This window comes from Liolophura sinensis, unplaced genomic scaffold (genome assembly GCF_032854445.1).
Source record: "Liolophura sinensis isolate JHLJ2023 unplaced genomic scaffold, CUHK_Ljap_v2 scaffold_14, whole genome shotgun sequence".
NCBI lineage: Eukaryota > Metazoa > Mollusca > Polyplacophora > Chitonida > Chitonidae > Liolophura > Liolophura sinensis.
Window position 1 is genome coordinate 80032 of NW_027017953.1, and position 25228 is coordinate 105259.

At 42.3% G+C, this 25228-nt stretch overlaps 1 protein-coding gene across 1 annotated transcript in view; it reads right to left on the minus strand.

Moving 5' to 3' along the window:
• The window catches only part of LOC135481263 (hydroxylysine kinase-like), a 34952-nt gene extending 10683 nt beyond the window's left edge, over positions 1-24269 (minus strand). Inside the window, exons 1-3 of the mRNA XM_064761111.1 lie at positions 24122-24269; positions 18036-18161; positions 9481-9620 (exon numbers count right to left, since the gene is read on the minus strand). Coding sequence (XP_064617181.1) covers positions 9481-9620; positions 18036-18161; positions 24122-24269 — 414 coding nt within the window. The remainder of the gene's footprint in view (positions 1-9480; positions 9621-18035; positions 18162-24121) is intronic.
• Positions 24270-25228: the final 959 nt, after the last annotated feature.

A 25228-nucleotide genomic window follows, 5' to 3' on the forward strand; every position in this document is an offset into this window, starting at 1 on the left:
GTTGTTAAATACCATGTACGCGATAGATATGTACATGAGGATAACAGCAACGTCTATGTGGTTGATCACAATGCAGATCGCATTCTGAACGCTCTGTCAATACCTGCCAACCAGAGTGTTATACTCATTGTAAAATTTGAGAAACTTAGAATGAAGGTGCTTGATGGAGTATCCTTGACAAACTAGTTTTTGAACTAACAACTTGTGACGCAGATTAAAGTCATCACAATTTACGCAAGATCTGACAAATGCTACAAGGCGAGATATGTATACGCCATATGCAGGACCCTTTGGTATATTGCTATCCAATTAAGGATAATTTACAATATCAAAATTGAAATTATCCCTTTTGTCGTAAAGGCGGCGTGAAAGGATGTCCTGTTCGTCTTTGTACAGATATAGATCCAGATAAGACGTAATCATCTATCTGTTGTCTACTTTAAATCCAATGAAGGCGGATACATTTCCTTCACCGCTTCAGCAATATGGGGGTTATTTAATGCCAGTAGATCATCAATATACCTCTTGGTAAATGAAAAGGATCGAGCTTTAAAGATATTACTTTTAAGTAATTTCAAGAATTTCACATAGATGTTATTAATGAGAAATTTAACTAATTCAATAAATAATGTAATATCCCATGAGTGGTAACCTTTATAAAGAGTAGAACTAAAGAAAGCCTTATTGCTTTTGACGTTAATGTAACGGTGTTTTAGTCAATACCGAGACAATTAACGACGATATTCTTTCAATAAGATCTTTGTGAGGAAATGTAGTATAGAGAGTAGAGAAATTCCATGTGGATACGTCTTTGTACGGTATATGCATATGAGCATTAAGTTCTTCTGTAAGACGTTTGGAGTTGTTAAAAATCCACATGCAGTTGACACCTGAATTTTTTGTTATGGCACAACAATACTTATTCCAATACTTACTTCTTGTAAGTAGGGTTGACAAGAGTTTGGTGGTACAGCTTCTTGAACCCGCAATAAATTAAGCTTTGTATGGCGAACTATGTATTTTCGGAATCCAGTAGAGTTGTTTTTCTGTGTGGCGGGTAGGTATATTTATGCACCTTTCTTTAAGAAAGGTTTTGTGTTTATTAAATGGTTCCTCCAGAGTACTTGTAGTAGCAGAATACGTGGACGTTGTTATAGATGCATATAGCTCTTGAACAAAAATTTGATAATGATAATTCAAATAAAGATGACATTATTAGGAACCTTGTTTTGTGTTTCTTGCACAGTGGGATCCTGCAGAAATTGTTTAACTTAAGGAAGAGCATCAATGTCTATATGGTGTATAGCTAAACTAACCTTCTTTTTGACAATCTCAAGCCAATGGTTAAGTACCGAAGAACTTTCTTCCGTTTTGACCATTTATAACATATTCCTAAAGCGCCGAGATGATATTTTTTGTGTTAGATCTAGTGTTGACATTTCTCTTTTCTCTATACTTAGGACCTCTCAAAAAGAGATTCCTTAGATCATGATTCTTAATAATATTAAGGTCACCAGTCAGGACATGTTTACAGTTGTCGTAGGTAAAAACTGAGGATTCACAATCACAGTTATATCCGCCAGAAGTGTACGTCGCCAAATCGAAGTCCTTGATGGCCTGGGAATAATTGAAAATTTTGGAAGCGATAGTCTTTGCATACTCATAGGATATGCATGGGGGCTCTTGGATATTAAAATAATTAGGCACAGCACTACGAACATCAGGTTCTTTAAAGATGCGTGGTAGGTTAATTAAGTCAAGGCCTCTGTCTAAATACTTTATCTTCAGAAAGAGCCGATCGTGTTGAGTTTCAGTTGTAGTTATAGGGCGGTACAATCGAAAATACGATATGTCTTGACACAGACGTACACGGTGAGGTGGAACATTAAGATTGTGCATGTTATTGGATACGCCTTGAACAACCTGTTTTAGCAAGTTCAATGGCAGTGCATATAATACTGTGCGTAGAGCATGCATGCTATTGGTGTCATACGACAATCCTCCTAAATAGCTAACTGTAACGTGTTTGTGAATCATGTTTCTGTTGAACTTCCTCCTACAATGACTGTGAGGTCTACATTTATGGTATTTGAATAAATTTGTTATGATGGAGTCATGCGATTGGCTGGATGTTACATTGCCGATTCCCATAACGTTATCATTCAACCCATACGGGAAGACTGAACAAATCTCTAGCATCCAGAAAAGTTCACGGTCACGGATTTTACGTTCAAATTCGACATCTGTCTCATTTGCTGACGGATAAACCGATTCTGTTATTTTAAGCTGAAATGGTCCCAGTCACGGTCGGAGGCAGAGAAATGCCTGCCTATTAGCAATTGTTTCTCGCGCACGGACTTACAGTGACCGTTCACCGTAGATATAGTTTCCGGGTGGTCTTCCCAACATACAGCTGACCACACTTCTTGCATGTTACCAAGTAAATACAGTTGGAGGCAATACAACTTAAGTTAACGTAGGGATGAAGAGAATAGAAAATAAAGAAGTGAAGAAATAAAAGTGGTGGGTGTATCAAGTGATGGACATGTAAGACAATTGGCATGTCTACATTTGGAAACAGTTAAATGTTTGCTTTGGGAATTCAGTGTCAAACAATCGTTCAAACCCTAATCGTTCCACCATAGTGTGCAGTTCTGACACACGACAGAAGTATTCCATGTGTGATCCCCATCCTAGTCTGCAGTTTTGACACACAGCAGAATTACTCCATATGTGATCCCCATCCTAGTCTGCAGTTCTGACACGTGCAGAAGTATTCCACGTGAAATCCCCATCCTAGTCTACAGTTCTGACATACGGCAGAATTATTCCATGTATGATCCCCATCCTAGTCTGCAGTTCTGACACACGGCAGAATTATTCCATGCTTGATCTCCAACTCATCGTGCAGTTCTGACCCAGGCCAGAATATTCCACGTGTGATCCCCGTTTTAGTGTGCAGTTTTGACACATGGCAGAATTATTCCATGTTTGATCTCCATTCCATCGTGCAGTTCAAACACGTGGCAGAATTATTCAGTGTATCCATGTCAATATTTTTCACGAGTTAAGTTATACAACGTGTTAAAAGCTATAAGATTTTAAAATCTTGTGCCGCGTAACCTTTGTAGGTTGGAACACAATTTAAGATAACAACATTCTGACATATATAATTCGGGAGAACATCTAGACGATATTTTAGTCATGACGTGGTGCCGATTCGTGGCCTGATAAATCCACCGATTCATTGACTGCCAATCACGTTGTGTGCCATGTCACTTGGTGAGGTTCATACAAACTTCAGGCATGTTGCACATCACGTTTATGCTTCCACGTGCTCCACAGCTGTCTTCAGCTGTCAATTCATTGTATGCTTTCGTACCGGGGCCTTCGTGGTTCAGTTGGTTAGCGCGCTAGGGCAGCGTGATGAACAAGCAGTCTCTCACCAATGTGGGCGCTGTGAGTTCAAGTCCAGCTCATGCTGGCTTCCTCTCCGGCCGCACGTGGGAAGGTCTGCCAGCAACCTGCGGAGAGTCGTGGGTTTCCCCCGGGCTGTGCCCGGTTTCCACCCACCATAATACTGACCGCCGTCATATAAGTGAAATATTCTTGAGTACGGCGTAAAACACCAATCAAATAAATAAATAAATTGTATGCTTTCGTATGTGTACAAAACTTGTGTTAAAGTAGAAGAAAGCTAAACTAAGAGGAAAGGTTCATCATAAAGACAACTGAAATCTATGCGGAAAAATACTTTCATTATTTTTTTCAGATTTTGTGGAGAGTCGTAATAGATATTCAAATATTTGAATTCTATGTTGGCTTTCATGAGCCACACTGACGGTATCTAGGAACCCCGACATCACATCACTCTTCGTGAAGTTTACCAGAAAGAATGAATTTTTGAGAACCGTATTTCAATAACAATTTACTCATGGATAAAAAGATCTATTCCAACATTCAGTGTCGTGATTAAAGATGGAAACCCTAGTACGGTTAATTAAGTCCGCCTTAGAATTTAAATGTTTGAACGCCTCTTCACAAAAATCTAAAAAATCTTTAAAGACCTAGTTTTAAGTGGCCTATTAAATAATGCCTACTTCTGTTTTTAGAGGTCTTTTCCTTAAATGCGGGTTTGTTTCCGTTCTTTGTATGGGCTGTGATGTCCATGTCACATCCCTGTTCCCTGTGGCCTGGTACTTCGTCAGCTGTACCTTCCTGTTCCGTGAAGTCCGGTACTTAAGTCAGCTGTACCTTACTGTCCCGTGAGGCCCGGTACCTAGGTCAACTGTGCATTCCTGTTCCGTGAGGCCCGGTAAGTCAGTCAGCTGTACCTTCCTGTTCCGTGAGGAACTGACACTTAAGTCAGCTGTGCTTTACTGTTCCGTGAGGCCCGGTAGTTCAACTGTCTTATTTTTACGTGAGGGCCTGCACTTCACTCCGCTGTGCCTCGTTGTCCCTTTTGCTCTTCTACTTCGGCCAGCTGTGCCTTCCTGATTCGTGAAGCCCGGTAATTCAGTCAACTGTGCCCTCCTGTTTCGTGAGGCCCGCTACATCGGTCAGCTGAACCTTCCTGTTCCGTGAGGCCCGGTACGTTGGTCGGCTGTACTTTCCTGTTTCGTGAGGCCCGGTACTTTGGCCAGCTGTGCGTTACTATCCCCTGTGGCCCAATACTTCAGCTTGTGACTTTTCGTTCCCTGAGGCCCGGTAATTCGGTCAGCTGTGTCCCTATGGCCTAGTACTTCAGTCACTTGTGCCTTCCTGTTTCTTGAGGCGCGGTAGTTCGGTCAGCTGTGCCTTACTGTTCACTATGGCCCGGTATTTTGGTTGGCTGTACATTCCTGTTCTGTAAGGCCCGGTACTTCGCTCAGCAGTGTCTTATTGTCCGTTGTCGCCCGGTACTTCGGCCAGCTGTGTATTTCTGTTCCCTGGGGCCTGGTACTTCTGTCACCTGTGCCTTATTCTCTCCTGAGGCCCGTTACTTCAGTCAGCTGTGCCCTGCTGTCCCCTGTGACCCGGAACTTTGGTCACCTGTGCCTTACTGTCCCCTGTGGCTCGATACTTCGTTCCGCTATGCCTTACTGTTCCCTCTGACCTTGAATTTCGGTCACCTCTGCTTTCCCTCCCATCTAATACTTCGGCCAGCTGTGTCTTACACCCCCCTGAGGCCTGGTATTCGGTCAGTTACGCCCTTCTGTTCCATATCGTCCGGTACTTTGGTCAGCTGCGCCTTATTCCCTATGGCTCAGGACTTCGGTCAGCTCTGCCTTACCCTTCCCTGTGACCCTGTAATTCAGTCAGCTCTGCCTTACTGTCCTCTGTGACCTGGTACTTCGGTCAGCTGTGCTTTCCTGTTCCCTATGGCCAGGTATTTCGGTCAGCTGTGCTTTCCTGTTCCCTATGGCCAGGTATTTCGGTCAGCTGTGCTTTCCTATTCCCTATGGCCAGGTATTTCCGTCAGCTGTGCCTTACTGTTTCCTAAGGGCGCGGAACTTTGGTCAACTGTGCCTTACTGCCCCATTTGGCCCGGTGCTTTCTGATTCCTCTGGCCCGATACTTCGGTCAGCTGTACCTTCACGTTCCATGTGGCCGGATACTTCGGTCAGCTGTACTTTCACGTTCCATGTGGCCCGATACTTCGGTCAGCTGTACCTTCATGTTCCATGTGGCCCGATACTTCGCTCATTTGTGGGACCTGCGTTCTGTTCTTAGGCAAAGCGCTTTCTTTCCTTATTCAAGAATGTTTATTGCTGATGTATATGTGCTGCATACCAAATGCAGTGTATATGTGCTGCATACCAAAGGCAGTGTATATGTGCTGTGCACCAAGTGCTTGTATATGTGTTGCATACCAAGTGCAGTGTATATGTGCTGCATACCAAATGCAGTGTATATGTGTTGGATACCGAGTGTTGTGTGTATTTGTTGCATACGATGTGCAGTGTATATGTGTTGCAGACCAATGCAGTGTGTATGGGTTGCATGCGAAATGCAGTGTATATGTGCTGTATACCAAATGCAGTGTGTACATGTGTTGCAGACCAAATGCAGTGTGTATGTGTTGCAGACTAAGTGCAATGTATATGTGCTGCACAACAAGTGCAGTGTATATGTGTTGCATACCAAATGCAGTGTATATTCTTTTTTTTTTATTTGATTGGTGTTATACGCCGTACTCAAGAATATTTCACTTATACGACGGAATTAGTGGGAGGAAACCCACGACCATCTGCAGGTTGCTGACACTTTCCCACGTGCGGCCGGAGAGGAAGTAAGCATCAGCTGGACTTGAACTCACAGCGACCGCATTGGTGAGAGGCTTCTTAGTCATTACGCTGCGCTATTCACTTTATACTCTTTCTTAAGTGTATAACAAAAGCAATATATTTTTAACAACAAAAAAGACAAAAGCCAAGATATAGATCTTGCATAGTTGTTTAACTAACGCGACATGGAAATAATGCCGATATAGGCGACGTGACAGGGTGCTGTTTGTCCTCAGGGTGATGGGGTGCTGTTTGTCCTCAGGGTGATGGGGTGCTATTTTTCCTCAGGGTAATGGGGTGCTGTTTGTCCTCGTGGTGATGGCGTGCTGTTTGTCCTCACGGTTATGGCGTGCTGTTTGTCCTCAGGGTGATGGGGTGATGTTTGTCCTCACGGTGATGGGGTGCTGTTTGTCCTCACGATGATGGCGTGCTGTTTGCCCTCGTGGTGATGGGGTGCTGTTTGTCCTCGTGGTGATGGGGTGCTGTTTGTCCTCACAGTGATGGCGCACTGTTTGTCCTAACGGTGATGTGGTGCTATTTGTCCTCACGGCGATGGCGTGCTGTTTGTCCTCACGGTAATGGCGTACTGTTTGCTCTCGTGGTGATGGGGTGTTGTTTGTCCTCGCTGCGATGGCGTGCTGTTTGTCCTCACGGCGATGGCGTGCTGTTTGTCCTCGTGGTGGTGAGGTGCTGTTTGTCCTCACGGTGATGGGGTGCTGTTTGTCCTTCCGGTTATGGAGTGCTGTTTTTCCTCGCGGCGATAGCGTGCTGTTTGTTTTCACGGTGACGGAGTACTGCTTGTCCTCGCGCCGATGGCGTGCCGTTTGTCTTCACGGTGATGGGGTGCTGTTTGTCCTCACAAAGATGGCGTGCTGTTTGTCTCCACCCTTATGGGGTGCTGTTTGTCCTCGTGATGATGGAGTGCTGTTTGTCCTCACGGTTATGGAATGCTGTTTGTCCTCGCGGCAGTGGCCTTCAGTTTGTCCTCACGGTGATGAGGTGCTGTTTGTCCTCGTGGTGATGGGGTGCTGTTTGTCCTAGTGGTAATGGGGTGCTGTTTGTCATCACGGTGATGGGGTGCTGTTTGTTATCACAAAGATGGCGTGCTGTTTGTCTCCACCCTTATGGGGTGCTGTTTGTCCTCGTGGTGATGGGGTACTGTTTGTCCTCACGGTTATGGAATGCTGTTTGTCCTCGTGGCAATGGCCAGGACTGTTTGTCCTGGTGGTGATGGGGTGCTGTTTATCCTGGTGGTGATGGCGTGCTGTTTGTCCTCACGGTTATTAAATACTGTTTGTCCTCGAGGCGATGTCGTGCTGTTTGCCTTTACGGTGATGGGGTGTTGTTTGTCCTTATGGCGATGGCATGCTGTTTGTCCTCGCGGCGATGTCGTGCTGTTTGTCATCACGGCGATGGCATGCTGTTTGTCCTCACAGTGATGGGGTGCTGTTTGTCCTTGTGGTGATGACGTGCTGGTTGTCCTCTTGGTGTTGACGTGCTGTGTGTCCTCACGGTAAAGGCGTGCTGTTTGTCTTCGCGGCGATGGGGTGCTGTTTGTCCTCACCGTGATGGGGTGCTGTTTGTCCTCGTGGTGATGATGTGCTGTTTGTCCTCACGGCTATATTGTACTGTCTGCCCTCACGGTGATGGGGTGCTGTTTGCCCTCGTGGTGATGGCGTGCTGTTTGTCCTCATGGTGATGGCATGCTGTCATTTGGATCTATGTAGTAACTATGATAAACACAGCCAATACCATCACCAGGCCATGTCTACCAATTCATTTATAAAACATAACACACACTTCACACAAGCACAATTAATTATAAATTTTCAGCCCTTAACTGAACGATGATGACATTTCCATGTCACCAAATGCTAATATTTACTGACTGGTGTTGATTGCCGTGTTTAACAATGCGACTATCACAATCACTCGACAGTGGTTGGTTTTATAGATGGAGAAAATCGGTGTGGTCAGATTAAACCACCGGCATTTGACAAATAACTGACGAGCAGGCTTTCACTTGCGGCCAAGGCTCAAGTTTAATCTAGTCAGCGGCGTCTAAATCAGAACATGAGAGTGCTAATGGTGCCTGAATCGCCTTCACCAGCTACTGACAGACTTGGCTGGTGTACTCAAGCACTCCAGCATTCCAGCATGATATTAGCTACATGCGTACATAAAAGGAAAAGAGTATGGCGTTAAAGAACAATCAATAAACTATGCATGAAAACCATTGCTTGACATTCTACAACCCAAAACGTAAATTGGACGAGCCCTCTTATACAAAAGGAATAAAACGTTGTTTTCGTTGGTAAAATAATTTGATGGTTGCCGCACGCCAAATGTCCCATCAACCTTTTAATAAGAACTTTATTTTTCATTTCATTACCGGTGAAAGCAATAGTGACGTCATTACGTCACAGAAACATCTCGCCTGGGACCAGTGTCCACAATGAGAGATGTCTGATTTCAACGTTTAAGGCAGATCTCTACCTACGAATGTTACCCCTTTCTGAACACGTTTCATATTAACATATGATAGCCGCGTTTGCGATCAATTACATTTCTATTCAAACTTAAACGAGTGATTATGTATGCTTCAACTCTTACTGCACAGAGAGAATGGTTTTGCTTGCATGTATGTTAGATGTACAGGCTGTGTGCTACTTACAATGATTGGTGCGGGTGGGGTGGGGGGGAGGTAGTGAAATGCTGAGGAGCTGTGAGGGGGCACTCCATAGAAATTGTTTCCTTAGTAAAACTATTGTATAGCCTGACAGCAGGAAAAACATTTCTTAAACCATGACACGGCAAGTATAAAAACCCAATCAGACCAGCTGGCTAATGAACGACAGCTTAAATTAGTTACGATTCCGGACTCCCAGCCAACACATGGGGCATGAACTTTGTCTTGCTTTAATTTGATTACATGTTCAATCAAAGTAAGAGAAGAAATCAATCTTGTAGATCAGTTTCGGCTCACCGACAGCTGCCTGCATGGCGGGGAGACCTTTTACCCTAGCTGATTTTTTTTCTCAATACACACTGAATGTAACTAAAGGACATGCTATGAGGGCTGATCCTGATGGAGATCTAAATGAAACTTTCAGAACCTGGCGGCCAATTCTATCTTTGTCTATCAGCCACTCAGATGTTTACATGTACGTGGGAGACGTGAGCCGAATGAGAAGCCATTATTGAGTATGGATACCTTTAGTTTTCTGTCCAGTCCACCGGCGTATTTCCCCACTGTGTAGCAGAGGCTGGCGGTGTAAGGAGCCTTGACCAGTATGTCCCCGGGAATATACGTAAACAGACGCACGATGTGCTTCTTTGTCTTTACTGGGGAATCTGAAGATAAATCAATAACAATGATAAAATGCCAGAGGGAATACTTTCTTTGAATTCTGTAGGTGAAAACTAAAGTAAGGCGTTGAAGGTCTTTAAGTGAGTATAGACCGGAACAATTACGTGTGTGGTCGTTGCCCACGACTTTAATCTTTTGTTTCATTGGGGAGAAATTGGTGTTCAGAGCCTTAGCAAGGATATCACGTGTCGCTGGGTTTTTCCGTGTCTGGTTCTACTTTCTTTAACAATTCATTGTGAAAGGTATATCAATACATGTCACTCTATAAGCCGGGAACCATCAAACATTTGATCAATAGCCCGCAGGCGTCCGCCACCACGTCATAAATCCATTTACCTTCAGATCTGAAGGCCTACTGTCTTTGCCCCCCACTGTCAAACTTCTGAGTAATAACGGGTAATGAACTGTTAGTACTTTATTCAATTCTGGTCTAACACACAAAACGTAGGGCTGTGTCATGTGTTTAACGCTTTGTTTTAGAATATTTCACTCATATAAAGGTGACCCAGAGACTGACGAACTTTCCCTAGTGTGACGCACAGTGGTCGTCACAGTTTATTATAAAGTCTGGTTCCAGTGGGGTCAGTGTTACAACAGAAGAACTGAGACTACCATAACGACAGAATAATTGTAAATCCATTGCAACGACAGATAAAATGTAAGGCCTGTATAACTAAGGAATCTATGCGTCGAAATAGACATTCGTATACCAGCCGTCAACCAATCCCAGGTCAATCGCAAGGTCAATTTCCATAAACGACGTATAATACAAACCACCACGGAAATAAGAAAGTACATAAAGTGGGAATATAGGGCGGAATCATGCAAAGAGAAATAGTCAACAGTTTTCATTGATGTTGAAAAGGCGCAAATCGATATTCAAATTGTGTACCATGCTTGAATATCAGTTGTCGATAACAAAATATGTATCTCAGTTTTTGATTTGTTACTGTTCATGTATCCAACGTGGCGATCTAATTTAACACGATGAACACACGGTCCCTAGCCCCAGGTTAAGCGGAATCAGACACAATTATGAAGCAGAGTACACAATAAATACCCATTGGAATACTTATACACTTTTGATATGTGGTTTCCCCGAATTTCACATAGATGTTATTAATGAGAAATTCCAGCAACTTAATGAACATGGAAACATCCCTTGAATGGTAACCCTTGTATGTCGTGGAACTGAAGAAGACTGCGTTGCCTATGACGTTAATGTAGCGGTGACCGGTTTTATAAAACATTGAAATCATCAGTGATGAAATTCCATCCATTAAATCCGTGTGAGGAATCGTAGTATAGAGAGTGGTGAAATTCCATCCATTAAATCCGTGTGAGGAATCGTAGTATAGAGAGTGGTGAAATTCCATCCATTAAATCCGTGTGAGGAATCGTAGTATAGAGAGTGGTGAAATTCCATCCATTAAATCCGTGTGAGGAATCGTAGTATAGAGAGTGGTGAAATTCCATCCATTAAATCCGTGTGAGGAATCGTAGTATAGAGAGTGGTGAAATTCCATCCATTAAATCCGTGTGAGGAATCGTAGTATAGAGAGTGGTGAAATTCCATCCATTAAATCCGTGTGAGGAATCGTAGTATAGAGAGTGGTGAAATTCCATCCATTAAATCCGTGTGAGGAATCGTAGTATAGAGAGTGGTGAAATTCCATCCATTAAATCCGTGTGAGGAATCGTAGTATAGAGAGTGGTGAAATTCCACGTAAATGTATCCTTATACGGTATGTCTAAGGGCAGAAGAACTGGGAGGTCAGTGTAACGACAGAATAAGTGTAAAGCCATTCTAACTTCAGAAGAACTAGGAGGCCAGCGTTACGATAGGAGATCTGTAAAGCCATTGTTAATTTATCAGTGGAAACAGGCATTCGAATACAGAACATTGTCAGTGCAACAACAGAAGAAATGTAACACCAGTGTAGCAAGAGAAAAACTGTAATGTCAGTGTAACGATAGAAAATCTGTGCGGACAGTGTAACTAAAGAAGAACTGCAAGGTTAATGTAACCAGAAAATCTCTCATTCTAGTAGAAGTATTCTGACACATGATATGTATTCTGACACATGACTCTCGTCACTGAAAAGTGTGGTAACACCTGACAGGACTTCGACACAGAGAAAGTATGCTGATACTTGACATGACTTCTACACACAGAAAGTATGCTGACACCTAACATGACTTTGACACAGAGAAAGTATGCTGACACCTAACATGACTTCTACACAGAGAATATATGCTGACACCTGACATGACTTCTACACAGAGAATATATGCTGATACTTGACATGACTTCTACACAGAGAAAGTATGCTGACACCTGACATGACTTCTACACTGAGAAAGTATGCTGACACCTGACATGACTTTGACACAGAGAAAGTATGCTGTCACCTGACATGACTTCTACACAGAGAAAGTATGCTGACACCTGACATGACTTCTACACAGAGAAAGTATGCTCACACCTGACATGACTTTGACACAGAGAAAGTATGCTGATATCTGACATGACTTTGACACAGGGAAAGTATGCTGTCACCTGACATGACTTCTACACAGAGAAAGTATGCTGTCACCTGACATGACTTCTACACAGAAAAAGTATGTTGTCACCTGACATGACTTCCACACAGAGATAGTGTGCTGACACCTGACATGACTTCTACATACAGAAAGTATGCTGTCACCGGACATGACTTCTACACTGAGAAACTATGTGGTCACCTGACATGACTTTGACACAGAGAAAGTATGTTGTCACCTGACATGACTTCTACACAGAGAAAGTATGCTGACACCTGACATGACTTCTACACAGAGAAAGTATGCTGACACCTGACATGACTTCTACACAGAGAAAGTATGCTGATATCTGACATGACTTCTACACAGAGAAAGTATGCTGTCACCTGACATGACTTTGACACAGAAAAAGTATGTTGTCACCTGACATGACTTCTACACAGAGATAGTGTGCTGACACCTGACATGACTTCTACATACAGAAAGTATGCTGTCAACGGACATGACTTCTACACTGAGAAAGTATGTGGTCACCTGACATGACTTCGACACAGAGAAAGTATGCTGTCACCTGACATGACTTCTACACAGACAAAGTATGCTGACACCTGACATGACTTCTACACAGAGAAAGTATGCTGACACCTGACATGACTTCTACACAGAGAAACTATGCTGATATCTGACATGACTTCTACACAGAGATAGTGTGCTAACACATGACATGACTTCTACATACAGAAAGTATGCTGTCACCGGACATGACTTCTACACAGAGAAAGTATGCTGTCACCTGACATGACTTCTACACAGAGAAAGTATGCTGACAACTGACATGACTTCGGCACAGAGAAAGTATGCTGACACCTGACATGACTTCTACACAAAGTATGCGGTCACCTGACATGACTTCTACACAGAAAAAGTATGCTGTCACCTGACATGACTTCTACACAGAGAAAGTATGCTGACACCTGACATGACTTTTACACAGAGAAAGTATGCTGACAACTGACATGACTTCGACACAGAGAAAGTATGCTGACACCTGACATGACTTCTACACAGAGAAAGTATGCTGACACCTGACATGACTTCTACACAGAGAAAGTATGCTGACAACTGATATGACTTCGACACGGAGAAAGTATGCTGACACCTGACATGACTTCGACACAGAGATAGTGTGCTGACACCTGACATGACTTGTACACAGAGAAAGTATGCTGACACCTGACATGACTTTGACACAGAGATAGTGTGCTGACACCTGACATGACTTCGACACATAGAAAGTATGCTGACACCTGACATGACTTCTACACAGAGAAAGTATGCTGACACCTGACATGACTTCGACACAGAAATACTGTGCTGACACCTGACATGACTTGTACACAGAGAAAGTATGCTGACACCTGACATGGCTTTGACACAGAAAAAGTATGCTGACACCTGACATGACTTTGATACAGAGAAAGTATGCTGTCACCTGACATGACTTCTACACAAAGAAAGTATGCTGACACCTGACATGACTTCTACACAGAGAAAGTATGCTGACAACTGACATGACTTCGGCACAGAGAAAGTATGCTGACACCTGACATGACTTCTACACAAAGTATGCGGTCACCTGACATGACTTCTACACAGAAAAAGTATGCTGTCACCTGACATGACTTCTACACAGAGAAAGTATGCTGTCACCTGACATGACTTCTACACAGAGAAAGTATGCTGACAACTGACATGACTTCGACACAGAGAAAGTATGCTGACACCTGACATGACTTCTACACAGAGAAAGTATGCTGACACCTGACATGACTTCTACACAGAGAAAGTATGCTGACAACTGACATGACTTCGACACATAGAAAGTATGCTGACACCTGACATGACTTCGACACAGAGATAGTGTGCTGACACCTGACATGACTTGTACACAGAGAAAGTATGCTGACACCTGACATGACTTTGACACAGAGATAGTGTGCTGACACCTGACATGACTTCGACACAGAGAAAGTATGCTGACACCTGACATGACTTTGACACAGAAAAAGTATGCTGACACCTGACATGACTTTGACACAGAGAAAGTATGCTGTCACCTGACATGACTTCTACACAGAGAAAGTATGCTGACACCTGACATGACTTCTACATACAGAAAGTATGCTGACAACTGACATGACTTCTACACAGAGAAAGTATGTTGTCACCTGACATGACTTCTACACAGAGAAAGTATGCTGTCACCTGACATGACTTTGACACAGAAAAAGTATGCTGACACCTGACATGACTTCGACACAGAGAAAGTATGCTGACACCTGACATGACTTTGACACAGAGAAAGTATGCTGACACCTGACATGACTTCTACACAGAGAAAGTATGCTGACACCTGACATGACTTCTACATACAGAAAGTATGCTGACAACTGACATGACTTCGACACAGAGAAAGTATGCTGACACCTGACATGACTTTGACACAGAGAAAGTATGCTGTCACCTGACATGGCTTCTACACACAGAGAAAGTATGTTGTCACCTGACATGACTTCTACACAGAAAAAGTATGCTGACACCTGACATGACTTCGACACAGAGAAAGTATGATGTCACCTGACATGACTTTGACACAGAGAAAGTATGATGTCACCTGACATGACTTTGACACAGAGAAAGTATGCTGATACCTGACATGACTTCGACACAGAGAAAGTATGCTGACACCTGACATGACTTTGACACAGAGATAGTGTGCTGACACCTGACATGACTTTGACACAGAGAAAGTATGCTGACACCTGACATGACTTCTACACAGAGAAAGTATGCGGTCACCTGACATGGCTTCTACACAGAGAAAGTATGCTGTCACCTAACATGACTTCTACACAGAGAAAGTATGCTGACAACTGACATGACTTTGACACAGAGAAAGTATGCTGATACCTGACATGACTTTGACACAGAGAAAGTATGCTGACAACTGACATGACTTTGACACAGAGAAAGTATGCTGACACTTGACATGACTTCTACACAGAGAAAGCATGCTGACAACTGACAAGACTTCTACTCAGAGATAGTGTGCCGACACCTGACATGACTTCGACACAGAGAAAGTATGCTGACAACTGACATGACTTTGACACAGAGAAAGTATGCTGACAACTGACATGACTTCTACACAGAGAAAGTATGCTGACACCTGACATGACTTCTACACAGAGAAAGTATGCTGACAACTGACATGACTTCGACACAGAGAAAGTATGCTGTCACCTGACATGACTTCTACACAGAGAAAGTATGCTGTCACCTGACATGACTTTGACACAGAAAAAGTATGCTGACACCTGACATGACTTCGAAACAGAGAAAGTATGCTGACACCTGACATGACTTCTACACAGAGAAAGTATGCGATCGCCTGACATGACTTTTACACAGAGAAAGTATGCTGACACCTGACATGACTTCTACACAGAGAAAGTATGCTGACATCTAACATGACTTCGACACAGAGAAAGTATGCTGACACCTGACATGACTTTGACACAGAGAAAGTATGTGGTCACCTGACATGACTTCTACACACAGAAAGTATGCTGACACCTCACATGACTTTGACACAGAGAAGGTATGCTGACACCTGACATGACTTTGACACAGAGAAAGTATGCTGTCACCTGACATGACTTTGACACAGAGAAAGTATGCTGTCACCTGACGTGACTTCGACACAGAGAAAGTATGCTGATACCTGACATGACTTTGACACAGAGAAAGTATGCGGTCACCTGACATGACTTCTACACAGAGAAAGTATGCTGTCACCTGACATGACTTCTACACAGAGAGAGTGTGCTGACAACTGACATGACTTCGACACAGAGAAAGTATGCTGACATCTGACATGACTTTGACACAGAGAAAGTATGCTGACACCTGATATGACTTCCACACAGAGAAAGTATGTTGTCACCTGACATGACTTCGACACGGAGAAAGTATGCTGACACCTGATATGACCTCGACACAGAGAAAATATGCTGACACCTGACATGACTTCGCCACAGAGAAAGTATGCTGACACCTGACATGACTTCGACACAGATATAGTGTGCTGACAAGTGGCATGACTTTGACACTGAGAAAGTATGCTGACACCTGACATGACTTCGACACGGCGATAGTATGCTGACACATGCCGTGGCCTTTTACACTATGTAAGTATACTCACATCTGACATGGCCTTTTACACCATGTAAGTATGCTCACATCTGACATGGCCTTTTACACTATGTTAGTGTATTCACATCTGACATGGCCTTTCACACTATGTAAGTATGCTAACATCTGACATGGCCTTTTACACTATGTAAGTATACTAACATCTGACATGGCCTTTCACACCATGTAAGTATACTCACATCTGACATGGCCTTTTACACTATGTAAGTATGCTCACATCTGACATGGCCTTTCACACTATGTTAGTGTATTCACATCTGACATGGCCTTTTACACTATGTAAGTATGCTCACATCTGACATGGCCTTTTACACTATGTAAGTATACTCACATCTGACATGGCCTTTCACACCATGTAAGTATATTCACGTCTGACATGGCCTTTCACACTATGTATGTATGCTCACATCTGACATGGCCTTTGACACTATGTAAGTATGTTCACATCTGACATGACCTTTCACACTATGTAAGTATATTCTCGTCTGGCATGGCCTTTCACAAAATGTAAGTATACTCACATCTGACATGGCCTTTCACACTATGTAAGTATATTCACATCTGACATGGCCTTTCACACTATGTAAGTATATTCACGTCTGACATGGCCTTTCACACTATGTAAGTATATTCACGTCTGACATGGCCTTTCACACCATGTAAGTATATTTACGTCTGACATGGCCTTTGACACCATGTAAGTATACTCACATCTGACATGGCCTTTCACACTATGTAAGTATATTCACGTCTGGCATGGCCTTTCACACTATGTAAGTATATTCACGTCTGGCATGGCCTTTCACACCATGTAAGTATATTCACGTCTGACATGGCCTTTTACACTATGTTAGTATATTCACGTCTGACATGGCCTTTCACACTATGTAAGTATACTCACATCTGACATGGCCTTTCCCACCATGTAAGTATACTCACATCTGACATGGCCTTTTACACCATGTAAGTATATTCACGTCTTACATGGCCTTTCACACCATGTAAGTATACTCACATCTGACATGGCCTTTCACACTATGTAAGTATACTCACATCTGACATGGCCTTTCACACTATGTAAGTATATTCACGTCTGGCATGGCCTTTCACACTATGTAAGTATATTCACGTCTGGCATGGCCTTTCACACTATGTAAGTATATTCACGTCTGACATGGCCTTTTACACTATGTTAGTGTATTCACGTCTGACATGGCCTTTCACACTATGTAAGTATACTCACATCTGACATGGCCTTTCACACCATGTAAGTATACTCACATCTGACATGGCCTTTTACACCATGTAAGTATATTCACGTCTGACATGGCCTTTGACACCATGTAAGTATACTCACATCTGACATGGCCTTTCACACTATGTAAGTATACTCACATCTGACATGGCCTTCCACACCATGTAAGTATACTCACATCTGACATGGCCTTTCACACTATGTAAGTATATTCACATCTGACATGGCCTTTCGCACCATGTAAGTATACTCACATCTGACATGGCCTTTCACACTATGTAAGTATACTCACACCACAAATAAGTAATGTCAGACCATACAATACCTTCCTTTCCGGAGCCCTCCACTGGAATCTCCTCTACATGCATCAGTTTTCCAGACACAGACAGGACAGGACGGGTGGTTTGTATATCGTTTTCCCAGGCATGTAGGATGAGTGACTGCATGGCTTCTGCAACATTTCAGTATGAATGATATATTCTGGCTTGATGCTACATCGGTAGTATTTCTGCCATGCCATAAAGATGGGGAGTGAACTAGAAACAAAAGTCTGAAATACACCCTTCTCTTCCCCAACATTTCCGGAAAGAAAGAAAACTAAGAAAACCTGAAAACAAATGACAAAACGTCATGTTATTTAGTAATGGTTTGATACAGATTGTTTCATGGGCCGTTCGTGATGTGCACTGATTAAACTACGGGTACTCACAGTTTGAATTGTAATCTGATTGCCATTCAACTTCAGCATTCAAGATGTATAGTTGATAAGCAAGATGTATGGTAAGTTTCGTCGAAATCGGCGCATTAGTTTGGGAGGAGATAAAATCTTGTCAACAGTCAGACGAACAGACAGGGTGATACCAGAATGAAGCCCCCATTTCCTAGAGGGGAGTATAATGTATAATTCTTGCTTGACGCCATATCGGTAATTTTCTGTCATGCCATGAAGATGGAGCATAAATGAATAATTATGGTCTGACGCCACGTTAGCAATATTTCAGCTACACACTATCTATACAGTTGGTAAAAGAATAAATGACAAGCACAATGTAAAATATCATTGGTACAATGTTTTGCAGATTATGTAAGGGTAAGTAGACATATACATACAGTCACAAAAAAGGCACAGCAGGATATCTTATTATCCAAAGGCCTCTTTTAATAATAAAAAATAAAGCATAAATTTGTGCAATAGCTGAAAGCATCAGTCACATCGACTCAGCCTGAAAGCGTTCAATCAACACATTAACATCCGTTCAATCAACAGCTTAACATCCGTTCATTTAACAGTTAAACATCTGCTCACCCAACAGTTTAATATGCACTCACTCAACAGTTTAACCTCCTTTCAATTAACAGTTTAATGTCCGCTCACTCAACAGTTTAACATCCTTTCAATTAACAGTTTAACATCCGCTCACTCAACAGTTTAACATCCACTCACTCAACAGTGTAACACCCTCTCACTCAACAGTTTAACATCCTCTCACTCAACAGTTTAACATCCGCTCACTCAACAGTTTAACATCCGCTCACTCAACAGTTTAACATCCTCTCACTCAACAGTTTAACATTCGCTCACTCAACAGTTTAACATCCGCTCACTCAACAGTTTAACATCCTCTCACTCAACAGTTTAACATCCGCTCACTCAACAGTTTAACATCCGCTCACTCAACAGTTTAACATCCTCTCACTCAACAGTTTAACTGCATTGGTGAGAGACTTCTTGGTCATTACGCTGCGCTAGATCTAACCAGCTGAACCACGGAGGCCACGAAAATGCTGGGAGACAATTCCCAAATATCCCGCTGGATTTTTAACAAGTTTGCTTAAGCACATTAAAACCATTATATCTCAAATATACAGCAGTGAATCTGACTATTTAACAGTCAACTGTGGCTGTCGTATAAATGAATGTTCTTGTATTAACTGAGATATTTACGTCAGGTAAAGACCGAGATACCAAGAGATACCATGAGATACAGTGCAGTCGTTAGGGTTAGAGAATTTAAGCTACAAAACCAGCAACAGAGAATATATCTTACATGTTATGAGATGTTTACGTATTTATACAATACTTCATCATAGAGAGTAAAACGAGAGCAGCGACGACAGTGTGACAACTGGCAAATGGTCACACTTGTCGATTTATCTCAGTTAAGGTTTTATTCTTTCTGTTCCTGTTAATGCTTAAGTGGATTAAGAAAAATGCCACTAACACCATGCCTCTAGCACCATAGTAATAAAAACATGCAGTGATGAATGACCAGGTATGACATTATTGTTGTCACTGACAGCATCTACATAAGGCTGTCAAGTGGGAAGTCGTCCAAGAGCGGTGATTGTTACCCCAAATCGCCAGTCTATAGGGATATAATTTATATGACCATAACTTGGATGGTCATATTGCTTGGATACATTTTCTATATTTCAGCCATCGTGCCGAGAGTGACTAAAAGGCTAAATACCGGATATAATTCATGTCATGTGACATTTCGCTTCTAAACATGATTTCCATTCAAAATGATAAGACTGGCACATGAAAACAAACCTATCCTGCAAATCCCTCTTTAAACCGTGATTTCGCCTTACATGACTGATATATGGTAGAAGGTTTGTGCCATTCGTAATTTTTAACGTTTTATACTGATTTATACAATGAGTGAAAGGATTTCATGTAGTAAACATTTATCATAACTTGCAAAGAATTTAAATAATTTGTGAAACCAAACTATATTACACAACATAAATTCAGTTATGAAAAAAGGCGGAAATTTTTCCCATCGGTGGAAAGGTGTTCTTCGCGGAGAAAAGGCTTACACCGTGGAAAAAACCGTTCAATAGTGGAGAAAAGGTTTACACCGTCGAGACAACCTTTGCACTGCAATAAAACGTTTCATTGTTTTTCAAAGCTTATGCATGTAGTTATCTATTTTGTCTACATGTATTTAGTTTCTGAGTCTGCGTTAGTTCGTTATGTATACTTCTATTTATGTATTTGATTTGTGCTGTACACCGAACTCAAGAATATTTAACTTATACGACGGCGGTTAGCATTATGGTGCGGAAACCAGGGGGAACCCGGAGACAACCCTCGACGATCCGCATGTTGTTGAATGTCTTCCCACATAGCCAGCATGAGCTGGACTTGAATTCACAGCAACCACATTGGTGAAAGGCTACCGGGTATAATTATAGTATAGTCTTTTTATATCAAGTTTTGAATACTAAAACTTATGAATCATTGTAAATTAGTGACAAACGTTAAAGAGTTCGTAAGAACTTGTGCACAAAAATGAGACACAAAAGCAAAAGATACAAAAAAGATACGGCCATAAACTTCGTAAAACATCGAAAAACTTTTCTCCCAGGTGAAAAGGTTTTCTCCGCGGTACAACCCTTTTCTTTGCGGAGTACACCTTTTCTCCGCAGAGTTAGCCTTTTCTCCGCACTACTGAGGTTTTCTCCGTGAAGTAAAGGTTTTCACCGCGATGTAAACCTTTTTCTCCGTAGTAGAAAGGTTTTCATCGCGATGGAAAGGTTTTCTCCACGAGGTAAACTTTTTCTCTTCGGAAAAACGCTTTTCTTTCTTATTTATAGTTGGATTTATCAAGTTGTATCAAGTGTAAAATCTTTGTGCCTTAGCCTAAAATTTGCCTTTCCATATAGCTCAAATCCTTTGCTCATAATGATAACTTTCATTAGAATGTCCTTTGAGACATTGTAAATCAATAGAAAATGCTTAAAATTTCGAATGACACTAATGCGCCACAGTACTGATACGCGGTGAGTCATTTATTTATTTATTCATTTGATTGGTGTTTTACGCCGTACTTAAGAATATTTTACTTATACGACGGTGGCCAGCATTATGGTGGGAGAAAACTGGGCAGACCCCCGGCGAAACCCACGACCATCAGCAGGTTGCTGCAAGACCTTTCCACGTACGGCCGGACGCAGTGAATAAGTGGAGGTTTAACGCTACACTTGCAATATATCATGAACAAGCTAGCAAGTAATTTTCTATGGACTTTCTCGTGTTTCTCTGGGCTCTGTCCGATTTCCTTTGGGTTTGTCCGATTTTTCTGGGCTCTGCCATGTTTTTTTCACTGTTCTGTCAAGTTTTTTTCTAGATTGTGTCCGGTTTCCTCTAGGCTACGTCCTGCTCTCTGTGAGCTCTGCTGGGTTTTGTCCGAGTCTGTCACGTTTCCCCCGGGTTCTGTCCGGTTTTCTCTAGGCTCTGTTCACTTTTCTCTGGGCTTTGTCATGCTTTATCTGGGCTCCGTCCTGTTCCCTCTGGGGTCTGCCCGGTTTTCTCAAAACTCCGTCTGACACTTCCGATTTACATTACACATTGCAAGAAAATAAATAATAGTTAAAAAAGACAGGCATGTAATACGATATTGCTTTCTGAATGTTTTTAATTTTACAAAACAAATTCTCTTTAACAATTTTTTTTTATCAACAGTTGCATGGCTGATACTTGAATGAACTGTCGCCAGGCTGTTAGATCGTTAGTACTAAATAACAAAACAGTGAATATGCTGTTGTATTACTCAACTTCATTCCAACCAGAGCCGTAAGTTCTCTCCTTGTATTGGCTTGTCGTCAAATAGATCTGGGGGCCTCCGTGGCTCAGTCGGTTAAAGCGCTAGCGCAGCGTAATGACCCAGGAGTCTCTCACCAATGCGGTCGCTGTGAGTTCAAGTCCAGCTCATGCTGGCTTCCTCTCCGGCCGTACGTGAGAAGGTCTGCCAGCAACCTGCGGATGGTCGTGGGTTTCCCCCGGGCTCTGCCCGGTTTCCACCCACCATAATGCTGGCCGCCGTCGTATAAGTGAAATATTCTTGAGTACGGCGTAAAACACCAATCAAAAAAAAAAAAAAAAAATCAAATAGATCTGAAGTAACACCAGTGTCACTTAAGTCAAATCTGCCAGTCACTCCCTGTCTTGGCCTGTCGTCAAATAGATGTGAAGTCACACCAGCCGTACTTGAGTCAGATCTGGTAGTCACTCCCTGTACTGGCTTGTTGTCAAATAGACGTGAAGTCACACCAGCCGTACTTGAGTCAGATCTGATAGTCACTCCCTGTACTGGCTTGTCGTCAAATAGACGTGAAGTCACACCACCTGCACGTAAGTCGGATCTGGTAGTCCGGGCAATCGAATTCTTGCTTTCGTTCAGTTTCGAAGTTTTGTCAGCTTTAAAACTTTTTAAGTAAACACATTAGTACAGATTAGTTTTGGCATGTGTAACCAAATACGTGTTATCGAGGGGTCGAAAATAGGTCACTTGTTGGCGACATGTCCATGCGTGGAGCGGGTCGGAGATCTTATTTACCGGTCGGACATTTTATTTACCCGTTGGAGGTCTTATTTACCGGTCGGACATTTTATTTACCGGTTGGAGGTCTTATTTACCGGTTGGACATTTTATTTACCGGTGAGACATTTTATTTACCCGTTGGAGATCTTATTTACCGGTCGGACATTTTATTTACCGGTAGGAGATTTTATTTACCGGTCGGACATTTTATTTACCGGTTGGAGGTCTTATTTACCGGTTGGACATTTTATTTACCGGTGAGACATTTTATTTACCGGTTGGAGATCTTATTTACCGGTGAGACATTTTATTTACCGGTAGGAGATTTTATTTACCGGTTGGACATTTTATTTACCGGTAGGACATTTTATTTACCGGTAGGACATTTTATTTACCGGTAGGACATCTTATTTAATGGGCTAAATGAATGTTTCCTGAGCACAGAACAAAGGTAGAGATAGTAATAGTTTGATTTGTGATTGAAGTTTTAAGTCAGGAGGACACTGTACATTCGACGTTAGAGTTAGGGTACAAAGCTGTGCGTACTTCCGACGATGTGCTTTCTGTACAGATTCACCTACCAGTTGGCTTACCTGACATATTGTGATTTTTTGGAAAAGGCCGCAAAAGACCCCTAACCCCCTCCCTCCCCCTTTCATTACCTCATTACCGAATTATCTGTAATATGAGTTGCATGATCTTCGTTTTACTTGTCCCCTAAAGGTTTTTATGAGTTAGAGAGAATGTGCCAGCAGATTTAAATATCAGCTTGTGACAGACGATGCCCCAGGCGTACAACCACGTTTACTGTTGTGAGAAATGTTGCGAGATCTTTCACACAAAATGTGTCCACTGTGTCTTCCAGTGCTCAGACGTATATGGAATGCTTCCAAAATATGGAATGTAGCATTCAGAATAAACTATCTACATCAAACGAACACGCGCATTGTCAAATAGTTTGGGGAAGTGAAATTACAGTGTTTTCAGGAAATATTCAAATTTTTATTAACTGCAACTGTCAAAACAGGATACACCATCTGTTTCTTGGAGATAATTGCCATCTTATAAGTAACTAACTTACCGACATAGTCAAGGTTTTTGGAGTCCATGGAGTTGAGGATTTTCAATACGTAACCATCAGGTGAAGGGGTGTCCATGTGTGGATTGGAATGTTCTTGTTTGACGGTGATGAAGTAATTCCGGTCATCATAGCTGTTAAGTTCTTTCATGGTGATAACATCAAGGCCATAAACACGATGAGTTATTTCCCTTGCAGTAGATTCCGACAGGCTTGGCTTAATTACCTCCCCTACTTGGAGCATGCTCTCGGGGAATTCGGGTGATTCTGTGCTCATCCTTTGTGAAAGAAATCAAGAAAAATTTAAATTACTTTACCAATTAACGCTGTTCGTCAATAAGAAATCGTACATGGCCACTGTTACCAAATCAAGGAGCTTTTGGTTACCTTTGGAGACACATAACTGGTTTTTCACTTATTGCAATAGGCCCATCTGCGAAGATATAGTTTAGGACCAAACATATCATTCTCATTTAGTATTCATTTTTACTTGCACTATATTCAATGGCATATTAGGTCCCGTACTACATATAGTTCTAGAGACCTTATTATACTATATACATGGTTTTGTGCATATTTTCTGTGCGCTCTAGACACCGCATTACATGTACATGGTTTTGTACGCATGGCCACATACTGAACATGGTTGTGTGTGCATGGCCAGACCGTTCTAGATACCGTACCACATAGTGTACATGGTTTTGTACGCATGACCAGACCGTTCTAGATACTGCACCACATACTGTACATGGTTTTGTGTGCATGGCCAGGCAGTTGTAGGTATTGTAATACATACTGAACATGGTTGTGTGTGCATGGCCAGACCGTTCTAGATACCGTACCACATAGTGTACATGGTTTTGTACGCATGACCAGACCGTTCTAGATACTGCACCACATACTGTACATGGTTTTGTACGCATGACCAGACCGTTCTAGATACTGCACCACATACTGTACATGGTTTTGTGTCCATGGGCTGGCAGTTCTAGATACCGTAAAACATACTGTACATGGTTCTGTACGCATGGAAGGCCGTTCTAGGTGCCATACTACATACTGTACACGGTTTTGTACGCATGGCCAGACTGTTCTAAATACCGCACTACA